This window comes from Amblyomma mixtum, chromosome 1 (genome assembly GCF_055824585.1).
Source record: "Amblyomma mixtum isolate Tamu chromosome 1, ASM5582458v1, whole genome shotgun sequence".
In the NCBI taxonomy this organism is placed as follows: domain Eukaryota; kingdom Metazoa; phylum Arthropoda; class Arachnida; order Ixodida; family Ixodidae; genus Amblyomma; species Amblyomma mixtum.
In genome coordinates this window covers 166,220,024-166,238,929 of record NC_143012.1, presented here as the reverse complement: position 1 = coordinate 166,238,929, position 18,906 = coordinate 166,220,024, and the positions used below count along the sequence as shown (strand labels likewise).

The following is an 18,906-nucleotide window of genomic DNA, read 5'->3' as shown; positions in this document are numbered from 1 at the left end:
CATGTGCTTGCTGAAATCCATTGTTATTATCAATTGTAGGTCATGTATGCTGTTGTGAAGTTCATCGTTTCAAATAGTGTTGCTGTTGTGCCTACAAACTGGCTCCTTGAAGGTGCCTCAAGTTGTCAGTGGCCGTCTGCGACAACGACAAATATTGCAAAGCTAGTGAAAACTCGTAGCCACCTCGACCCCGCTTCGTGTCGTACATACAAAGTTGATGTCATCGCAGTGACAGGTATGTATTCAATTGATAAATAACTGATGCACATGTGTGCACATATTGTGGCTTTTAAGAGTGCTCTGAACAGGATTCTATGACATCTATGATTACTTTCACAGTTGGTATAGCACACATCATAACCATGTTTATCACATAATGCACTTTAGTATGCAGTATTCAATGCTTGCTGATGAGAGTTACGATGAAGCACACTTTCTGCCTTAGTTCTTTTTTTCAATGTGCATATTTGAAATCCCTTGACTCATTGTCACCTTTGACTACAGTCAAACTGCGTTTTGGATGATGTCTTAGTGCAGGTAATTTTGCATTCTGCATGGTCTGCTTGTGTGTGGCATGTTGTTTTGGAAAAATGCTTTTATTTAGAGAGCAGAATACGTGAAAAGTGACTTAATGCAATGAATATGCTTACTAAAAAGGTGAAAGAAAAAAGCCCGTGGCCTGCATTTCATAAACAAAAAGTTATAGACAGGTATACAGCATATTTTGCGTCTTTCTTTTTTTGAATGAGTTTCTTTATTGGGAAGTGTACATCAGTTGATAAGCATGCTGGGGCCACCACTGTGACTCATGTATCAATGAAGGACCCCTATGTTTTTTATACATTTATCAATACCAAGTGTTTTGCCTAAGACTCCACAATTTTTAAAGGGTTTTGAGTTAGAAGAGCGCTTTTTTTTGAGTGTGTAGCTTGGTCAGCGGTGCAGTAACATCAGAATACAGCTAAGACAAGGTAACTAGCAGGCTGGTTAAGTACCCTTGAGTAGTTAACTTTTAACCATTACTGTTAGGCTCCTTAATTACTGAATGGCGTGTAGCCCACAGTAAGTATATTACAGAATTTCGAAAATGCAGTTACCCTCATTGCTGTGGCTCAACAAATTTTGGCCATATCATACTAAAATACATGCGATTTCAAGAATTATATTGTACTGGCAGAAAGGAAGTTAGGTGACAGAGACTGCTGCCTCGTCATGTTTGTTTGGTAAGTGCTTTTGTGTGCAACAAAAGACTGCCGCTCTTTGTTCTCTAGGTAAACATGTATGCATTCTCTCCCCTGCGGCACTATCTCATTCTGTGTTCCTTACTCACTTCTAGGATGCTGCAGCCGTTTGTGTTGATTTATATTGTACTGGCATAAAGGAAGTTAGGTGACAGAGACTGCTGCCTCGTCATGTTTGTTTGGTAAGTGCTTTTGTGTGCAACAAAAGACTGCCGCTCTTTGTTCTCTAGGTAAACGTGTATGCATTCTCTCCCCTGCGGCACTATCTCATTCTATGTTTCTTACTCACTTCTAGGATGCTGCAGCCAACGTTTGTGTTGATTTATATTGTACTGGCATAAAGGAAGTTAGGTGACAGAGACTGCTGCCTCGTCATGTTTGTTTGGTAAGTGCTTTTGTGTGCAATTCAATATAGTTTTGTATCATTTCGTGCTTTTGCATGCCCGCACACTGTTTCTACAGTTTTTTACACGTAGCTTTGGCACTATACTACTTGCGTAAGCTTATCTGCATGCTGCCGCCTGTTGGGCCACTTCATGTTGTATTACAGGCTCATCTAAGCTGGTGCCAAAGTCTCATTTCTGATAGCTGCCATAAGTATTGCAACTACACCTGAACATTAAATTTTTGCATGCAGCAGTGGTTTTGCTTCAAAATGTTGCATATTTTCTCTAGAATTTGGTAGTTTTCTTCCATATTTTATGCTCCATGTATTACTTATGAAAGCTTTGCTGTTTTTTTCTCTCTGTAACCGGTCACTGATTCATCAGATGTACCATTATTAGCTGCTGTCCCAAGATTGTCTGCTTCAAGTATTCAGCTGCATACTAGCTTTTCTGAGGTGCGTTGCAGGGTTTACTTAATGTTGCCTTGCTAAACAGTAGTACAAGTTCTGCTCACTTTTTTTTTTCTAAACTGACACGAAGCTATGGCTCAGATGTTCTATTAAGGCAGGGTTGTGGGTTGGTTATATGTATCTGCATATTGTCCTAAGTGAGCGCTCAGTGCAAGTCGCATTTATTACTCTATATTTTCTGCACATTCTTTTGGCAATTGAGCAAGTGAGGGTTCTTAAAATGTGTTAGAGATCATCTCAGATTTTTGTCATTGCTGCAGACTTGATTACTGAATTATGATAGTGACTTTTCGCTTTTGTGGGAAAAACTGCAGTGGACCTTTCTGGTTTTGTTTAACCAGTGACCAAGGCCTTTCTTCATGCCTGCTGTGGCATGCAGCCCAAGATAAATTCACTACAAATTGCCTGGATGGGTGCCTACCAAACAGAAGTCCGCATATTTTATACCTAGCCGTTATATTGCAGTTCTTTGTTCAAGTCTTGAGTTGGTGTTTTGGAATCTCCAGTCCTTTGTAGAAGTACAATAGCATTTCACTGAAAATAAAAAGTCTCATTTCTTAACCAAGGCTACTTCTTTCTCTACACTTGCAACAGTAATATTTATATGCTGAAAATTAGCTGGCTTGTTTTGTGTTGTTTGCTTTGATTTTGGTTAGAGTTCTGCCATGACAAGGCAGTTACAGAATGCAATTTACCCTCCCAAAGCTTTTGATCCTACAGCAGCATTGCAACAGCACATCTTGTTTGCATAAAGCACTTATTCTTACAGCCGCCGCGGTGGCTCAGTGGCTATGGTGCTCGGCTGCTGACCCAAAAGACGCAGGTTCGATCCCGGCCTCGGCGGCTGGAATTTCTTTGGAGGAGAAATTCTAGAGGCCCGTGTACTGTGCGATGTCAGAGCACGTTAAAGATCCCCAGGTGGTGGAAATTTCCGGAGCCCTCCACTACGGCGTCTCTCATAGCCTTAGTCGCTTTGGGACGTTAAACCCCATAAACCAAACCAAACCAAACTTATTCTTACAGCAGACAATATGGTGCCTCATGAGCAGTTGTGGTGAGATGTTTTGCAATTGATAAGAACTCAGGTGAAAGCAAAATGTAAATGCACTGTAGTGTTGGAAAAACTTTTTGCACCAGATGAGCATGTGGGAAAATCTGCTTGCTCTGCTGTCTCTTGCCCCTGTTGCCTGGCATATTCACCCTGTTCTTGCACCCAAGACACTGGGCTTCGAGCCGAAGTCTCGGAACCAGGCAGGTGGGGCATGAGACAAAAAAATCAGCAGTATCTTCAGTGCTTTTACTAAGCAAAATTTTGTCATGGTACTCTTTTTACATGAATAGTAGCATCATATCACCAAGACTACAAAAGGGCTAAAAGACATCTATACAGCTAAAAAGTATGCTGCATAGATGTAGACAAGACGTTTTAGGATTATACCACCACAGCTACAAAAGAGCTCAAAAACTACTTGATAGTTAAAAATGATCTTGCTTAGAAGTCTACAAAACGTCACAGTAAACCTCTTCTAGTCGACAGATAGCGTTGCATTAGCCTAGGATACAGGAGGTCTTGAAGACTTCGGACGGCTATATAAAAGCTGGCTTATGCTTCTTGTAGACGTCAAAAAGTCTTGGTGTAGATGACTTATAGATTTCTACAAGCACTTTTTGCATTTCGGCCGTCGCGGTGGCTCAGCGGTTATGGTGCTCGGCTGCTGACCCGAAAGACGCGGGTTCGATCCCGGCCGCGGCGGCTGGAATTTCTTTGGAGGAGAAATTCTAGAGGCCCGTGTACTGTGCGATGTCAGTGCACGTTAAAGAACCCCAGGTGGTCGAAATTTCCGGAGCCCTTCACTACGGCGTCTCTCATAGCCTCAGTCGCTTTGGGACGTTAAACCCCATAAACCTAAACCAAACTTTTTGCATTTCGTGGGTTGCATCACGGCCGCGTTAAAAAAAGTCGGTAAGGCACTCAGTTGTTTAAAGACTTTATTCACACAAGGCTTACGTTTCATTCTGAGTAAAGCATGCTTAATGCAAGCGCAAAATAGTTTTTATAAGTATTTTTGAGAACGAGTATCGTAAAGTGTTATGTATCACTGTTTATTATTATAGCTTCATGCAGCTGGTAACTGAAGGACAATAAATTGACACGGGCTAGAAATATAGGCATGTCGAGATCATCAAGCCACACAAAGAAAATTACCAGCGATAGTGTGTGATTAGTTTTATAATATGCATGCTGCCGACCACATGTTTACACCTTAGCAGGTGAAACTTGCGCATGAATTGTATTTAATCAGACTTTTCAAAAAGCCCATTTGGAAGGTTTAGTTTTTTATACCCCTTCAAATCTCCGGCGCCACTATATTCCGAGACGAGAACGAATTAATTAGATATGCTTGAGTCTTTGCTGCATGAACATCTTGATCAAGGCCCCCGATGCAAGCTGCAGCAGTACCCGGATCGATGGGGCGACTAATTAAACTTTCAGCACTTTGCTAGATGTTTGCTTCTGAGCTATTCTTTTAGCTCTTCCTTCCTCAGCGGTCTTGTCAGCTGAGTAGTTAGCAAAAAAGGGCCTGCTGAACTTTTCGAAGAGAAGCAGCGTGACAACTTCCAGACGCTGTTTAGCTGATCCAACGTACCTGAAAAGTTTGTTCTGAGCCGCTGTTGGAAGGACGCTTTGTACAAAAAGTGGCATAGGTTTCTTTGGCAAATGACCAAGGGTGCGAAGGCTTCTGCTGCTTTCTCTAATGCGCAGACAATAGAAATGAACTGGAGGTTAGGATACTACAGCCCTCCACGATCCATATTGAAGATCACGGCTGTGGCAGGGCCGGATGATCGCGGTGATGATGTTTTCAGCGCACTGGTAACAGTCGATCCCATCTTCCACTGCCTTAACGAAAAATCCTGCTATAAGGCCCAGTGTGCTGCCCCTGATGCCGGGAAATGGGGCATCTAAGAAAGAGAGAAACCAGAGGCTGAGATGAGGTGACAAAATGAGGTTAAGGTTAAGCTTTCCTCTGCTAAGGCAAGTAAAATGAACAGCAAGTTACAACGCCATCATTTTGTATAGCTGAGGTTCATGCATTCTTTATAAAGCTCTAACGCATGTTTTTCATGCGTAGAGTTATGCAAGTATAGTAGCAATCAGGTAAACATACAGTCAGGGAAAATAAAGCTCAGCAGACAGACTGCGATCAGAATTAAGAGAGGCATTTGAAATGCATGCACTCAATTATTCCCGAAGACGGCACCTTTCTTCTTTTACTCCCTGCTTTATCCCTTCCCTTATGGTGCGGTTCAGGTGTCCACCGAGATATGTGAGACAGTTACTGCGTCATTTATTTCCTTCAAAACCAAACCAAGCGATAATCAGTTGTACTTGTAAAAGCGGCAGACTATATAATTACTGCAATCTTCTTCAGTTTTTGTTGCTACTGCAGATCACTTTTTCTGTAATATTTATTTGTGCAAAATGTTCACCGTGATTGTGTCACGATCAGTTAATAATAAATATGCTTCCACACAAACAGCGGACTACGAACGGAGATATTTAGGAACAGTGAATCTCTCTATGAATGTTTTTTTTTGTTGTTGTTTAGTATGCTTTGCATATGCATTTAGCCTATCCTAGCAATTTCGACCATGTGTGTTTCACACGAAGAAAATGAAGTCTCAGCCAGACTCAGTGAGGGAATGGGTCTAATGCGCCTTCCCTGTTCTCAAAACCAGCGCAAGTTTTAGACTCCGGTGACATTGAGTAAAGGAAAAGCTTGTAACTGGCTCCCTGGGTGAGTGGACACCTCAATCGCGCTTTGAGGTATACGTGACTGTGGTGTGCACCTGCAGAGACCATGCTTTCGCACAATATTTTGTGCTGAATGATGCTAAACCACCAGCCATGTTCTTTCTCTAAAAAGGATGCATCGGTAATTGCATTCACTTGAAACGTGGTGTCAAAAACAATATGCTTAGCATGGCTGCAAACGGAAACATTCATCATTCGAGATCTTCAAAGCAGCAAGGTGTGGCAGCAAAACCCGTTCCATTTTGGAAGCAGAATCGGCACACATTGCGACTCCTCCTTCTGCGGCAGATCCAGCATCACTGTGTCGGCGACCGCTGGCCGTGGTGATAGACGACTCCCGTGACGGCTCTTCTAGCGTATTAGTCCCTGCTGGTAGCATCTGTGGCACTTGGCAGACCGAAAGTGTCTATACGGAGCCCAGAGGGGCCACAACTTTCCCGGTAGTACTGCTTGCCGAGGAGTGAACAACACCCATAACCAGTATTTTCTGCAATGACGAAAGTGCGGCACGAGCAGAATCTGTCTGGTCATTGCAGCCGTTCACGCGTCGGATTGCAACAAACGGGGTCTCCACAGGACCGCTAGAGCATTTTGCTGTTAAAACATTGACAAAACGAGATTGGACAAGGTATCTGGTGCACAAAACTGTTGATACCGTCGTCACCTGCAGCGCTTTGTAGGTTTCAAGAGACAAGAATGCACTCTTGCAGGTTGCTGCTTTCTTCCATGCCACAAAGAAGGGAAGCAAGTCACTCTCCAGCCAGGACAACCTGGAATAAATAACAATAATGATGCCAAACCACACGGTCAAAAAACATGACAGACTACCTGTCAGCGTCAGAAGAGCTGAATGGCATCCTATTTGGATCTCTGCTCATAATGTAAAATGTCATGCTTCGTATATTGTGAATAGCGAACCACTTGAAAACGACTTCCATCAATTGTATTGTTGGCAGACTGTCTTCAAAGCGAATAACCCCAAATCTGTGTCCGTGTTGTTGCAGACAGCAAAGGATGGCTGTAACCTAAAAAAAAAGGAAAAAATTATGGGGCACGTTGGAGAGCATGCACAATTGATTTTCTGTTTTTTTTTTTCTTCTGCTTTAAATACCATCGGTACTTGCCTGCGGGGAAATTATGTCCAGAGCCCTCTTGACATTCATTTTCTCGGAAGTCGTGGGGAAGACATGTTTTCGCGTGAGGCATCTCTCTAACTTGAAAGAACGCTGTGTTCAGTGATTTCGAGTAGCATTCTAAGATACAGGTATTTAGGGCTACAGTGTTGATCCCCGTTGCATAGGGTTCGGTTCGAGGCGAGTAGCAGGTTTTGCAGATTTTCGAGAATGCGGCAGCGATCAAACGCTAGAAACCTTCGCCTGCTGTTTGTAGGGTGTCTGCAAAAAAAGAAAGACGGAAAAGAGAAAAAGCGTCAATAGGCACAAGATGACAAAAAAATGTCATATCTCATTCTTTCAGCTAATGCAAGCAAAAATCTAAGCGTGACGCTGGAATGAAGACGACCAAACGCTGACGCCAATGACCCCGAAGCTCTGGAGGCGGCCTGTATACTGACGCTCGTACTGAGAACTATGGGCTATGGGGGACACCATAGTGGGAAGCTCGGACTGATTTACACTACCTGGGATAGTTGAACGTACACTGCATCGCAAAGCACACTGGCGTTTTTGCATTTCGCCTTAAAAGAAATGCCGCTGCAGGCGAGATTCGCAATTTTAGAATCAGTAATCGAACGACAAGTCACTGTCAGAGTGCCGGGTCTTTACACATGGTTACAACTTACCGACCAGTAAGAGGACCTGCGCGACATAGTAGCCGGTGTCTTTTCCGTCCCCTTCGTTGTCTATCAAGAGGACCGAGTAGACAGACTTATTGTCGAAATCCTGTGTTGCCGTCGGGCGAAAGTCAATATCAGACGCTGGCACCATGTGCAGCTTTTTGTTGATATCTGCAAGGAATCTAATTGGGGCAAACATTGGGCAAAGAATCTAAAACATAGATGTTGCGCAGAATATGTTAGGAAAATCACTAGGCCCAACAACACACAGACAATACACAATTGTAGTTACCGGCAACACGGCAACTTTACTCTGGAGCCAATGCGGCCAGTGACAGCGATGGCTACCACTGGTTATGTTCGTTTCAACGCGGTTCAACGACGCGACAAAATGCTTGCACCAAATGCGCAAAAAGACAGGACAAGTACTTTTGGTGTTTGTCATGAGGTTTTGCAGCAACCGTATAAAGATACTCGTCATATAATGTAGAATATGTTTAAAACTTTTACTCTTTAGGGCGACATCGGCAAAATCCACAGCCGCATCAACATTGAAATCAGCATTGGCCGCACCAGAGTTTCTTAATATTACCTGGTGGGAAAGCTGGCGGCGCTGCACTTCAGCCACCATGGACACTCAAAGCATCATGGGCCAGTGAGCTATACTTGTTGCAGGACAGTTGTATTTTTTCGGGAACACGGAATGGCACTACTGAGACGTTTCATTCCGGAAACGCTGCTCGTGTGTGCGCGTATACGTGCTGCTCAGAGTAGAGTGGATATATGAGCTGCTCTTCAGGATCATGTTGGAAATATTTTAATTGTGGTAGGAAAGGCGGATGGTAAGCGAATGTCCACGGTTGATTTCTCAACTGTTATTCGCATGCTTTATTTCAACCTGGGTCAGAGAAGGTTGTATGTGTCAGTTGTATGGTGCATGAAGAAACGCATATTTTTGATCATAGGTCTCTGTTCTGCATCTCTCTTGACCAGGTGGGCTTATTACTGCTAGAATTCAGGAGGCGCTTGAAAGTGCTGTCCCAGAGTAGCCGATGGGTTTTCCGTCTTCTTATAGAGGGGTCACTGGCCGTGGCATGTAGCATTTACTCTAGACAATACTTTTCCTGAAGTTCGTAGTAACAGTAACCTTGCAGTTCACGAGCATTATTAAGCCTTTAATCTCTTCTTTCATTTTTTTTTGTGATACGTTGCATGTTTCGCGCACTATTTCACTTATTCCTGTGAAGCTGTTTTACGTGCAGTTGATTGCTTCATCCTTGACATCAGGCAGCTTGTGGTGGACTATACGGCCTTAGTCAGCATGCTTGATAAAGCACTGATTTTCGCTCTCTTTAGCATACAGAGGCAAAGGCTGATGCCAGGAAGGTTAGTTAGTTAGTTATATTGATTTTTATGGCGCAAAAGCAACTGAGGCTATGCTGCGCCAACCTCAAGGTTAGAGTTTTTGTTAATGGTGAAGCTTTTTAAAAATACTTAGAGTTTGTTTAAAACGTTGGCTTCCTTGAGAAACCTAAAAATACATGAAATGTCAACCAGTGCTCGATCACCTAAGAGTAGCATGGGGTGTAATGGGATGCTTTCCCTGTAAAATGTTGTGAAATATTTCTTTCTTAGTTCTTCTAATTTTATGCATGAAATTAAAATGTGGTTCACTGTGAGTTCAGCACCACACATTTCACAGAGAGGTTTGTTTTGTTTGGCTAGCAGAAAGTTGTGCGTGAGGTGGGTGTGTCCAATGCGGAGCCGACATAAAATAACTTCGGTAAAACGTTCTTGATGCCTACATGATTGCCATTCCCCTAAAATTGGTTTCACAGAATGTAATTTGTTGTTTACGTGATCTTGCCATGCGGCCTGCCACTTATTTCTGAGTTTACTGTTGATAAACTTTAAGCAATCCCTGTGCGGTATGCTCACTTGTTTTATTTGGCCATTCCGGGCTTGTGCAGCGCATACATCTGCTTTTTCATTACCTACGATTCCAACATGGCTAGGAACCCAGCAGAATTTAATGTTACGTTTTTGTTTTGTGATTTTAACAATGTTATGTATGATGTTACCTATTATGGGTTCAGCAGCATTTCTGGAGTGCAGTGCTTTGAGCATACTCAGGGAATCGGTGTAAATGATGCTATTTTTGATATTCTCTCTTACTATTTTTTCCACAGCTACAAAGATGGCATAACACTCAGCAGTAAAAACCGATGCGCATTCCGGTAGTCGCATTATCTGTTTGTTTTTTCCTTGGATTACTGCACTTCCAACGTGATTTTCTGTTTTTGAGCCATCGGTATAAAATTCAATGTAAGTGTCATACTTTTCTTGTAGTGCAAAGAATTCCTGTAATATGTACTCATTTGGCGTTTGCTTTTTATCTAAATGTGTCATTGTGAGGTCACATACTGAAGGCAGGCTGTACCATGGTGGTAAATATTCATTCCTTTGTGCAATATTCGGTAGGGCATCTAGTACTGTTAGCTCTTCACATTTGTCTTCAAAGCGCAATAGTAATGGTCTGATAGAATGTGGTTTGTTGATGAATAATCTTTTAGATGGGCACTTGGTGACAACTGGATGGCAGAGATGTTTCGGAAGAGAACGGATTTTTAAGACATATGAGCATGTAAGGGCGATTCTTCGGTCCTCAAGAGCGGGCTCATTAGTTTCAACGTATAGGCTGGCTACTGGTGATGTTCTGTATGCTCCAGATGATAGGCGGAGACCAAGATTATGAATGGGGTCTAATCTTTTCAAGTAGGATGCTCTTGCCGAGCCATATACTATGCACCCGTAGTCCAGCTTGGAGCGCACCAGAGAGCGATATATTTGTAAAAGGCTTGCTCTATCGGACCCCCACCGCTTCCGTGAGAGCACTTTTAAGACATTGAGGGCTTGAGAAGCTTTCTTTTTAAGGTTGTTAATGTGTGGTAGAAATGTGAGTTTCTTGTCGAAAGTTAGGCCTAAAAATTTGTGTTCTTGTTTAATTGGTAGCGCAGTGTGATTCAAGTATAGACTGGGATCGACCTGTAGGCCTCGTCGCAATGAAAAAAGAACAGCTACTGTTTTTTGAGGAGAAAATTTAAACCCATTTATGTCTGCCCAAGCACCTAGTTTATTTAGTGTGATTTGTATTTGTCTCTCACAGGTTGATATGCTAGAGGACGTGCATGCTATTTGTAGGTCATCTACATAGACTGAATACATTATGGACTTGGGTATTACTTTAGCTAAGGAATTCATTTTTACTATGAAGAGTGTCGTGCTTAGAATGCACCCCTGGGGTACGCCGTTCTCTTGGGTGAAAGTCATGGAGAGAGTTGCTCCTAGGCGGACTCGGAATGTGCGGTTAGCCAGGAAGTCGTTCAAGCAGTTCAACATCCTGCCGCGGATGCCTAGCTCTGCTAGGTCACGGAGGATGCCGAACTTCCACGTAGTATCGTAGGCCTTCTCCAAGTCGAAGAAGACCCCAATACAGTGCTGCTTGTGGATGAACGCCTCCCGGATGGTGTTTTCTAGGCGGACAAGATGATCTGTGGTGGAGCATGTTTTCTTAAACCCACATTGGTGTTTATCTAGTAGTTGCCGAGATTCAAGTACGAAGGTTAGTCTAATGTTTATTACACTTTCGAAAGATTTAGCAATGCAGCTGGTGAGGGCTATTGGTCTGTAACTGCTAGGACTTGTTGGTGGTTTTCCGGGTTTGAGAAAAGGTATTATGACTGCTTTTTTCCACTCGTCAGGTATATTGCCAGTTATCCAGATTTTATTAAAGAATTTTAACAGTGCCTCTACAGCAGCCTCGGAGAGATGTGCAAGCATAGCGTAATGCACGTTGTCTGGTCCCGGTGCTGTCTTTTTGCCAGAAGATAGTACCTTATTTAATTCTTCTAGTGTGAGAGGCTGGTTATAATCCTCATGAACACCTGCTCCAGATGGGAATCTTTGTTTCTCAGCTATTGCTTTGTGTTTTTGAAATGTGTTTGTGTAGTTGGATGAGCTTGAGATCTCAGCAAAATGCTCGCCCAGTATGTTGGCCTGTTCTTCTAAAGATGTTTGTGTCCCGGGTGCTGTCAAGAGAGGAAGTGTGAAAGGGGTATGGTCACCAGTAAATTTACGCACTTTTTCCCACATTTTCTTTGATGTTATTGAACTATTTATTGAGGAGACATATTTCTGCCAAGAGGTTTTCTCTGCATTTCTTCGCACATACCGCGCTCTGGCTTTTGCCTTCTTAAAGGTGAGTAGGTTCTCTGCAGTGGGATATCGACGCAGAGCGCTCCAGGCTTTCTTTTGTTGTTTTTTTGCTAATGTGCATTCTTTTGTCCACCACACTTTGTGTTTCTTTTGTGCAAGTCCTGTTGTTTGTGGTATAGCGAGTGTTGCGGCTGATATTATGCATTCTGTAAACTTCTCATTAATTTTATCTGTGCTAAGGTCGTCACAAAATTCTTTTTCCAGAGTGGCACTTTTTGTAAAAAGTGACCAGTCGGCGAGCTGAATTTTCCAGCGCCGTGGCCTTGTGGGGATGATTGGAGTGGACGATGAGAGCCTGATGATGGTAGGTAAGTGATCGCTGCCCATGGGGTCATTTAAAACATCCCATTTAAAATCGTTAAAAAGTAATGGTGATGCGAAAGCTAAATCGAGAGAGCTCATTTTTGCTGAGCTTGGACAGCAATATGTGGCTTTTCCCGTATTTAAAAGACAGACATTATTAGAAAGTATAAAATCTTCGATTGTTTGGCCTCTAGAGTCACAGCGTTCGCTTCCCCAAAACGGAGAGTGAGCGTTAAAATCGCCAACTACCAGAAATGGCTCCGGCAGTTCATCGATCAGGGCTTCTAGATCTTGGCATGTTAATGTGATGTGTGGGGGAAGATATACGGAACATATTGTAATGGTTTTGTAGCTGATGACGCTAACCGCAACCGCCTCAAGTTTCGTTTTCAGTTTGATTTCTTGAGTCGGGACGCCGCTTTGGATGATGATTGCGACGCCTCCCGAGAGTCTATTTGCATGTTCGCGATCACGCCTAAAAGTTGTATAATGTTTTAAGATATTTGAATGTTGTGGACCAAGATTGGTCTCCTGGAGACATAGGGCTAGAGGCATCACTGACCCTAGAATATGAGTTATATCACTGTAGTTCCTCAACATTCCTCTACAGTTCCATTGTATTATGAAAGCCATCTTAGTTTTGTGTTTGTACTGATTGAAAAGCTAGATCAAGTTGTTTATGGCCCCGTGACTCGGGGCCTGTCTCTTTTTGACCGATCCAGGGAGCTCCGCCGACCATCCGACGTGGACGGTGAGGGGCTGCCCGGGGTCGTGTCCATCGCCTCTGCAGAGGCACTGGACGACCGTGCAGGAGGCACATTGATTTTTGAGTTAGACCTCGACCTGTGGGAAGAGGTCTTTGGGCCCGCCGACCCGGGGGTCTGCGTCCCCTCCTTTGGGGTAGGCGGAGTAGCGTGAGCTACTCCACCAGACGGCGCGGATGGCCCCGCCCCAGGCTCACTACGTGTGACCTGGACAGGTGCCGAAGCCTGGTGTGGTGCGCCGCGCCCACGCACCACATCGGCGAAGTTTGTTTTTGCAGTGAAGGAGAATTTGTTTGTTTGAGAGTATTGCCTTCTTGCTTCTTTGAAAGAAATGTTTTGCGTAGTCTTGAGAGTAATGATTTCTTTTTCTTTCTTCCAGGACGGACAAGCCCTGGAGTAGGCAGCATGGTCGCCTTCACAATTTGCACACCGTGGGTTAGCAATACATTCTTCAGATTGGTGTTCTTTTGACGAGCATTTTGCGCAAGTTTTGCGGCCGCGACAACTCTGCGAGCCGTGGCCAAATCTCTGGCAGTTGAAACATCTGCGTGGGTTGGGAATATACGGTCTTACATTGATTTTCAGGTAGCCTACTTCAATGGATTCGGGTAATGTGCTCATGTTGAATGTCAAGATCAGGTGTTTGGTGTCCACTTCTTTGCCATCCTTCCGGATTTTGATCCGGTGGACATCTATAACTTCTTGGTCAGTAAGTCCTTCGAGCATTTCCTTTTCAGAAAGGTGGACAAAATCTATTTCAGAAATGACGCCTCGTACAGTATTCAGAGACCGATGTGGGGTCACAGAGACAGGGATGTCCCCAATGGATACAATTGTTGCAACTTTTGAGTGTTGTGTGCTGTCACGCAGTTCAAGAAGTAAGTCGCCACTGGCCATTTTTGACACCTTGTAGCCAAGGCCTAAGGCATCTGTCAAGCGTTTTGAGACTTGGAATGGGGATATTATCCTTGCTTGCGTTTCTTCTGCTTTGCTATGGATGACGTGAAATTTTGGAAATGATACTTTTCTTTTTTGAAAAAAGTCGTCTGCTTCGGTCCGCCCTCTCTTGAGAGAGCGATCAAGTTTTGAAAGGGGGGGAGCCATAAAAAATTGAGGTTTTTCGGTCATGGTGCCAGCCACCCACCATGGAGCCCAATAGGGGGACGCGACAGGAACTTGAAAGCAAGTCCTGCCCACGCCAGCTGTACACCTTAACTATAACCTAATATGACTCAACTCAGGGTAGTTGGTCACACACGGTTAACCCTCGCCGCCAGGAAAAAGAGGAAAAAACGAAGAAGAGAGGAGGAGACAGGAGAGTTGTAAGAAAGAGATAGTAAAGTGAAAGATAGAGGGGAGGATAGGAAAAGGCGACTGCCGATTTCCTCCGGTCGGGTCAGGCCGGAGGTGCCGTCTACAGGAAGCTGGGGCCAAAGTGGTGTGTTGCCTCCGCCGAGGGGCCTTAAGGGTCCAAACGCTCGGCATCGGCTCAACCACCAGGATCCCCTTTTCCCCGGACACGGCGATGCCACGCACGGCTAAGCGCGGATGCTCGGGTCCGTGGTGACGCATTGTTCACCATCATCCCCCTGCGGGGATGTCCCTGCGGATGCTCGGGTTAACCCCGTGGTGTCGCCACTCACCAACGTCTGCATGCTGCAGACGCCTCCCTGCGGGGATGATGCCAGGAAGGCTTTTGCCAACACCCCAGCATTCTCGGAGGGAACCACGAGGAGGCGAGAGCGGCGGGGTACAACTACAACCCCAGGCCTCGACTTCTCCTGCCCTTCCACCAAAAAATTTTTCGCTGTGACCAGAGTGGCCACTTAGTCTAAGTAAGTGGCAAGGCAAAAGCGTTAAAACACGGGACACGTTCACGTAGTAGGAACACTTCACGCACTCACTCTTGTAACTTTGCAGTGTTGCCAGTGCACAACTCGTAAACAATGTCACAAGCAGGGACCACTTCACAGCATCCACTCTGAGTTCACACAAATGACCTGGGATAAATTTATTTATTTATTTATTTTAATTCCCTGCAGCGCCGTGACAGCATAACTGCAGGGAGGGGATACATACATATATATATGTCAAGCAAACAACATGGGCAACCCAGTCCGTGATACATTGCAATAAAGAGAAAATAGAAAGTAGTGGCATGAACTGTGTGTGCACATGTCACGTTTAGTGGTGGCACCAATGAAAAACAGAGAAAAGGAGATAAAGTGTAAGTGAGCATTCACGCACGCCGCCGGCTCGACAACAATGCTCAAAAAGCATTCTAGCCAGTTGTCAGTTTTTAGATTCACTCAATCCACACAGGTGCCTTGGCAGAAATGCCAGTTGTCATTTTTTTTAAAGTATAAACAAGCAAGTAAAATGTGCCCAAGTGAGATGCCCTAACTTAAAGGCCTTTGAGGAGGAATGAATTATGGATGCTGCACACTGTGTGGTAGTTACCTGTCGAGCCTAAATCATTGTAACCAAAAAAAAAATGTCACTGATGCAGAAAGTGCATTTGCTGGCTGTGTTCACTGGTGTGCAAAAAGTACGTGCTTTGTAAACAGATGCCTGAGGTAGGCGCCACGGTTTTTCTCGGTGGCATGACGGGCAATCTCTGTGAGCCGTAATGCAATGTACTTTTCTGCACCACTCTCGTCAGGGTGATCAGATGGTCCAGATCCTCAGCATGGTGTGCACATTCTTGCGGTATGGGCTTATGATGCTGCACAAATTCTCTGAAAGTTTTTAGTGTCAGTTCATTCACACTGTGCTTCTCAACATGTGGTGTTTGTTGCAGCATCCTTTCAGCAGCATGCATTGCAGCATGCCCAAAGTGAGATGGCTCAATGAGGCCGCCTTGGTTCTTAATTAATGTTAGTAGACTGCTTACGCTATCACATACGAGCAGTCCAGCACAGTCAGTGCAATGGAGTATGCTGCTGATGGCCCTGACGACATAATCGCCTATGTTCTCAAAGACTTTGCTTTTAAATTCACTCAAAGCAAAGTAGTTATGTGCAAGCAGTGACTGTGGCAGTGCAGCTATTGGCAGTTGAAATTCATAGCTGCTATCTTCCATGCAAGGCCTGATCGGTTGTCCCTGGCTCCTGGATAAGCAAATGCCTTCCATCTCTGTGGAGGCATTGCAGTTCTGTGAGGCCACCACAGCTGCATGCACAATTGTGCTTCAGTAGGCATGCCAGAACTGGGCAGGTGATGGATTGTTGCTCCAACCACCGCGCTGCATGATGCAGCTGAAGTACATTTCCAGGGGGTCCTGCATAAGCCTCCTCGTGCAAATGTACCTGCAAGCAAAATGGTCGGTAGTATGTAAGGAATGCAACATTTTTGTGAATGCCCCATATTCTTTGTTTGGTTTATCTTTTTATTCTCAGCCTCCGTGTGTAGGGTAGCAATGTCTACCTGAGGTTGGTTGATATCTGTGTCGTTCGTTTATTGCTCTCTCTGTGTTTCTGTACTTGATTGACATTGCAAACACCTGGCTGAGGGCTGATCCCCCCAACCTGGGAGACGATAATATATAAAAAAACGGCAAACACTAACTGCACTTCACGTGTGTGCACATTGTCTTGTGCGGTCCACACCTCGAGATGTTGCCAAGCAATTACAGCTGCCTCCTACTATGATCATTATTTTCCAGTTCACACTGTTTTGCAGCTGTGTGCCATTTGAAACAGCTCTCAGACCCCTGTATTCCAAGTTAATGGCAATGATCAAGCATGGAGTGATGCTGCCTGAAGGGCTCAGAAGATCATAATTTAAGCCTGCTTGGGCATGTAGTACCGTGTGGTGTCCCCACATTCTGTTAGTAGTTTTAATATTGCAAGTACTTTGACTTCTATGCATGGAACCACACATATGATGTAAGGGAGAACCCCCCAAAACAGCGATAAAAAGTGTGGCTTTTAGCCAGGTGCCTCTGCTGTGTGCATAGTCATGACGGTAGGTGAACTGTGAAGGTGAGGCAGGGTATCCTTAAGCTGTTTAGTTAAATTGCTGATACTGACTCGTTGTTTGCCTTTGGATGGCAAAAGGGTTTTCATTGAGTGCAGGCATTGAAAGAAGCATAAAAAAAAACATAAGCTCATTGGCTGACTTAGTGAAGGTGGTTAAGAAAGGGCTATCTTTGCACACAGATTCTTCTGTAGCAAAACTAGATTTGTAATGAAATTCAAGATATTGCCATTATCAAAGGGAATGCAGCATTCTTTGGGTAAATCAACAATTCCCATTTTTTTTTCTTAATGTCATCCAGCGCAGGGTGGAAGAGTTGATGTGTTATAAAGGAAACAAAAGTGGGTCTGCTGAACTAGTGCTGGCAACTTTACAGGGGTTGCCTCACCTGAAGATAGATCGATGTGGGCTCTTGAAAGTGTTGGCTGCACGCAGAGCAGCTCGTGGAGGCGCACACTGTGCTCCCACTGGATAGTCTGTGGAGTAGAGGAACAGAGTTTTGGGTTTAGTTTAATGCCCTACTAACTTACTTTGCATTTACCGGCTTTCTTGAATACTAAACCTCTTTTTTGTCCCTTCTTTTTTCTTCTTTAGCAGTTGCACTGCATAAAAAGAGCTGCATGTAATTTTACTGCTGCAGTATCCTAAGGTGATGACCATAAAGCAGACTTGAAATCTTAAATAACCTTCTCTGACTGTCTAAGTTTTCATTTCACTTCAGTTTTCATTGCTAGAGTGTAGCCATGCTGCATTGGCTCGGTAGTAGGGGTGGCCAATTACTGAGTCGGGCAACAAGTGGCTGATCCCAACCATGGTGGCTTTGTTTCGACGGAGGTGAAATGCAAGACTCCCGTGTACTGTGTGATATCAATGCGATATCATTAGGTCACTTTGGGACGTTATACTCCATAAATCATGAGTTAAGAGGCCGAGTGAAGGTGACCTTTGCACAGGGATAGTTGAGTAGAAAGCACCGCTCAAGTGATGTTAAGGGGGGAAGTGGGGAGCAGAGAGCGAACATTGCAGAAAAAGTTGTTTTTAGAAAACTAAGCTTCTCGCCATCTACAACAGTCATTCTATGTTGTATGAAATATGTCAATCAAAAACTGATTCTAAATGCTCCAAATAAATATATGGACAGTGTAATATACACAGGCATTGTATGCTAGTTTAGAACTGTCAGGTTTGTTTTCTCAAAGCTTTGTTTTTCGCTGATCACCTTACTCGTGGAAAGCATAGCACAGTCATGGGTGCACCAATTTAAATGCTGTTTGTTTTGCTGTAATTGCTAAAATGTACTTTTCATCGAGACAATCTAAGATTTACCGTCTAGACACACGTTTTTTTAATAACCACTAATTACGCCATTATGCATCCTAAACATTAGGAGAAGGTGCATACTATGTCCTTTAAAAAAAAGACCAGAGAAATTAAAAATTAATTTAAGAGTCTTATTTTAGACCCCACTTCTTAGTAAATATTAAAAGTACGTGCAGACCCATACCTCATTTTGTCATTCAACACTTTCCACGAGAAAGCAACCTGTGTACAACATATAAGCAATGATAAAACAAGAAACTGCTCAAGATATCACTGTGAAACTTTATATCTGATTGTATGATACTATTTCAAGCCACTGTGCCAATTTCAACACTCTATATTGAAAAATGGAAAAGTTCGCCTTCAATCTCCTCTTCCCCCCTTAAAGAAGCGCTGAGGTACAATTGCAGTTGCCTTATGTCCATCGATATCCACATAGTTATGGTGAACAGGTTTGCTATCACTGAGAGAGCAAGTGATAAGCTAGACGAGAGCAGATTTTGAAATGCAAGCCACAGGCCATTTTTTTCTGAACAAGAAGGCATGCATCAACTACA

At 43.9% G+C, this 18,906-nt stretch overlaps 2 protein-coding genes across 9 annotated transcripts in view; both read right to left on the bottom strand.

Moving 5' to 3' along the window:
- Positions 1 to 3,969: 3,969 nt before the first annotated feature.
- Positions 3,970 to 14,716, bottom strand: LOC149369691 (uncharacterized). Its single transcript, XM_089559279.1, has 5 exons — positions 7,716 to 14,716; positions 7,039 to 7,308; positions 6,743 to 6,939; positions 6,579 to 6,684; positions 3,970 to 5,061 (listed from the first exon to the last, which is right to left on the bottom strand). Exons 2-5 carry the CDS (start codon positions 7,075 to 7,077, stop codon positions 5,017 to 5,019), a joined length of 387 nt encoding a protein of 128 aa, XP_089415405.1. The 5' UTR covers positions 7,078 to 7,308; positions 7,716 to 14,716; the 3' UTR covers positions 3,970 to 5,016.
- A 27-nt stretch (positions 14,717 to 14,743) lies between these two features.
- The window catches only part of LOC149369680 (uncharacterized), a 133,126-nt gene continuing 128,963 nt past the window's right edge, over positions 14,744 to 18,906 (bottom strand). For all 8 annotated transcript variants that reach the window (XR_016285429.1, XR_016285428.1, XR_016285426.1 and 5 more), the window contains 2 exons: positions 17,418 to 17,505; positions 14,744 to 16,359 (listed from right to left, as the gene is read on the bottom strand). Coding sequence is in view for 4 of the 8 variants with exons in the window: in XM_089559259.1 (XP_089415385.1) it covers positions 16,097 to 16,359; positions 17,418 to 17,505 (351 nt within the window). In the remaining 4 variants the exon portion in view is untranslated. The remainder of the gene's footprint in view (positions 16,360 to 17,417; positions 17,506 to 18,906) is intronic.

Coding starts and splice junctions, on each gene's coding strand:
- LOC149369691 (XM_089559279.1), bottom strand. CDS start 7,077: ATGAATGTCAAGAGGGCTCTGGACATAATTTCCCCGCAG. Junction 6,940..7,038: donor TGGACATAATTTCCCCGCAG/GCAAGTACCGAT, acceptor CTTTTTTTTTAG/GTTACAGCCATCCTTTGCTG. Junction 6,685..6,742: donor AGCTCTTCTGACGCTGACAG/GTAGTCTGTCAT, acceptor TATTTATTCCAG/GTTGTCCTGGCTGGAGAGTG.